A 2827-nucleotide genomic window follows, 5' to 3' on the forward strand; every position below is an offset into this window, starting at 1 on the left:
GTTGAAAGTGAAACTAACAGCTCTTTGTATGAAGTGATCCATTTAAGCAAATGCTCCATTAACCATAAAACTTTGCTTCTAAATAAATGGATAGCCATTATGATGAGCATTATCTTGCGGACAATGATATTTTTCCAGTTTTCAATTGTTAGTTTGTTAGGTAATGTGAATTTAAATTATAGTGCTCTTTATCACCAAACACGTGGATCGGCTGATAAAAGATTTTGTTTTAACTTAATCAGTGGTCTCAGGTTTGAATATTTGATAATGCAATTGTATTTAAACTTGATATGGAGATTGCCATGTAGTACTATTGAACTTGAATCCAACTAATCGAGTAATCTATGAATAATAAAAATAAATAAATTATAGTGCTCTTTATATATCTATCTACACCTACTACCAGTTTAAGCTCTTTGGAACATTGATAAGTTTATGGGATACACACACATGAGATATTGGTCTTCTCTCAATGATAACAGAGCTAGTGCCTACTTGCATGACCAAAAACCATAATTACGTTCTCTAGTGCCATACACCAATTAAAAAATATATACATCGAACCCTTTCTTACTTTGCATTGGCTAAAGAAAGCCTCAAGTGGGGCAAAACAGGAGTAGATAAATAGAAGAACAACTTGGCAAAAATCATAAGAACCACAAAGTTAATTTTAGTTTTAATTTACTCCATGAAATTGAGAGTTAATTCCAAGAACAAACCTCTAAAATTAAGCTTCCTTTCATGAGAAGAAAAAACCACAACAAAGTAAGTTATCTAAGCTATAACTAACTAAACTACATCTCTTCCCTTCCTAGCTTGTTTAGCAGAGCCATGATTAGAGCATCTCTTTTCTCAGCCCTAGCTTCTTCTCTAATTCTCCTTTGTTCTTCCCTTTCTCTCCATCTTTGATCCATCATTATCCTCTCATTCTCCAAAACTTCCATGGTTTGTCTCCACTCCATCTCCTTTAACCTTCTTTCATTCTCCCTTGCCTCAAATGCTTCCATCCATTGTGCTTCAATTTGCATTTGTTGTCTCATGAACTCTTCCAGAATCTCCTTCAAATTGTTCAAACTGCTACTGCTAGTGCTACCACTACCGACACTAACTATCTTAGCTTTTTTCTTCTTTCTGCTACTACCCTTTTGATCTGCTTCGCTCCCTTCATTACCATCATCTTCTTCTTCAGAAGAGAGATGCATAGCCTTCTTCTTTGAACCGCCTTCAGCTTCAGCCCACAACATTCTCTGCATCCTTGCTGTGAAAATCACTTGAAGTTCATTGTAAAATGGGAATTGCTGTCTCAATTCTGGCTCCATTGTTTCACATCCCTTTATACACACCCAAAAAAAAAAAATAGTACTATTTAGTATATATACAAAACCTAAGAAGCTTTCAAAATATTGACTACAACTAGCTAGAACTTCTCACCAACACCAATTTATCTTAGCACTATTTCATTGAAGTCTATAAAACTTGTGTTATTTTCTAATTCCTTCTTATATCATGAATCATGATAGACAAAATTAAACTTTATCCTTGTATTGTGGAAAAGAAAATAAAGACGAGGAATCAAACTCATAATCTCTCAATCACCAATATGGTGGAAAAGGAAAAATAAAATAAAAAAGAAAAAGAAAAATAGTATGTGATTAATTACTAAGAAAATAGGTTTTGGTAGAGCCTCGAATTAGATTAATCGGATAATCGATGAAGTGGTGGATATATCTAGAAAAAAAAAAATGAAACCTTATAATTTTATCATGAGTTTTGATAGATAGAGGAGAATAAACATACCTTATAGCGGGTAACAAGGTTTTTCCACTTGCACTTGCACTGATCTGGACTTCGATGGTAACCCTTTTCCTTCATATGGTTGGAGATGACTTCCCATAACTGCTTATTCCTCTTTGTGTCCATGAAAGTTTGATCAAGCTCTGCTCGGATCATTAGGAACTCCTTGGTCTCTTGGATGCTCCACTGAGGGAACCTATCAATGGTATCCATGTTAACACTCATATTTTGAGGGTGAAGGTGTTGTTGTTGTTGTTGTAGCTGTTGCCGTTGCCGTTCTCCATGTTGATGAAGATGACGCCCTTCCATTATTCAAATTGAAAAGCCAGTGAGTATACTCGAATCTAATCTTCCAAGTTCTAGAAAGGAGAAGCTCTCTGATTACACACAAAAAGATGAGTCTTCTTTGAGGGGTTATGGAAGAGAGAGAAAAGATGAGAATGAAAAGAAAGGGTTATATATGTATGTGGTGTGAACACAAGATCGAGCAAGGTGTGTGTGAATCGCGTAAGAAGAAAAAGAAAGTTTTGCTTTGCTACGTGACAAGGGTTTCTATTTCTATTTCAGTTATTCATTCAGATTTTTATGAAGAAATCAATTTGCTCTTTTTTTAATATAGGGTAACATAAGTGGATATTACATTAACTATTTTGTTTAATTAGAGTCAAAGTTTAAAAAGATAATTAAGACCAAAAGAAATTAAAATAATTATATTTGTTTACCATTTTTATTATATCATTTTTACATATTTTCTCTAGCTATACAATAAAATAAAAATAGTATATTCTCCAAAAAAATAAAAGTATATTCCAACACCTTTTATTTATTTTTTGTTTTAAAACTAGAAAAAAAATATAAAATTAGTGTAAGCTTTTTACATCAACCTATGCCCCAAACTTTTTTGTAGGATATATATATATATGGTGAGTAAATAACGACGAAAATCAAATAAAACCTTCTCAAGAAAGAAACTTCAATACAAAATAGTGCTTATCCACTTCAGTCTTAAATATTTCTATGAGTAATATTTTTT

The 2827-nt window shown here is 32.8% G+C and overlaps 1 protein-coding gene across 1 annotated transcript; it reads right to left on the reverse strand.

Annotated features, from left to right (window-relative positions):
• Positions 1–738: 738 nt before the first annotated feature.
• LOC133302657 (trihelix transcription factor GT-3b-like) lies at positions 739–2192 on the reverse strand. Its single transcript, XM_061502472.1, has 2 exons — positions 1798–2192; positions 739–1331 (listed from the first exon to the last, which is right to left on the reverse strand). Exons 1-2 carry the CDS (start codon positions 2101–2103, stop codon positions 795–797), a joined length of 843 nt encoding a protein of 280 aa, XP_061358456.1. The 5' UTR covers positions 2104–2192; the 3' UTR covers positions 739–794.
• Between the last annotated feature and the right edge of the window lie 635 nt (positions 2193–2827).

The sequence above is a fragment of the Gastrolobium bilobum genome, unplaced genomic scaffold, assembly GCF_033153095.1.
Source record: "Gastrolobium bilobum isolate Gb01-03AN ecotype WA unplaced genomic scaffold, APGP_CSIRO_Gbil_v1 utg3436, whole genome shotgun sequence".
In the NCBI taxonomy this organism is placed as follows: domain Eukaryota; kingdom Viridiplantae; phylum Streptophyta; class Magnoliopsida; order Fabales; family Fabaceae; genus Gastrolobium; species Gastrolobium bilobum.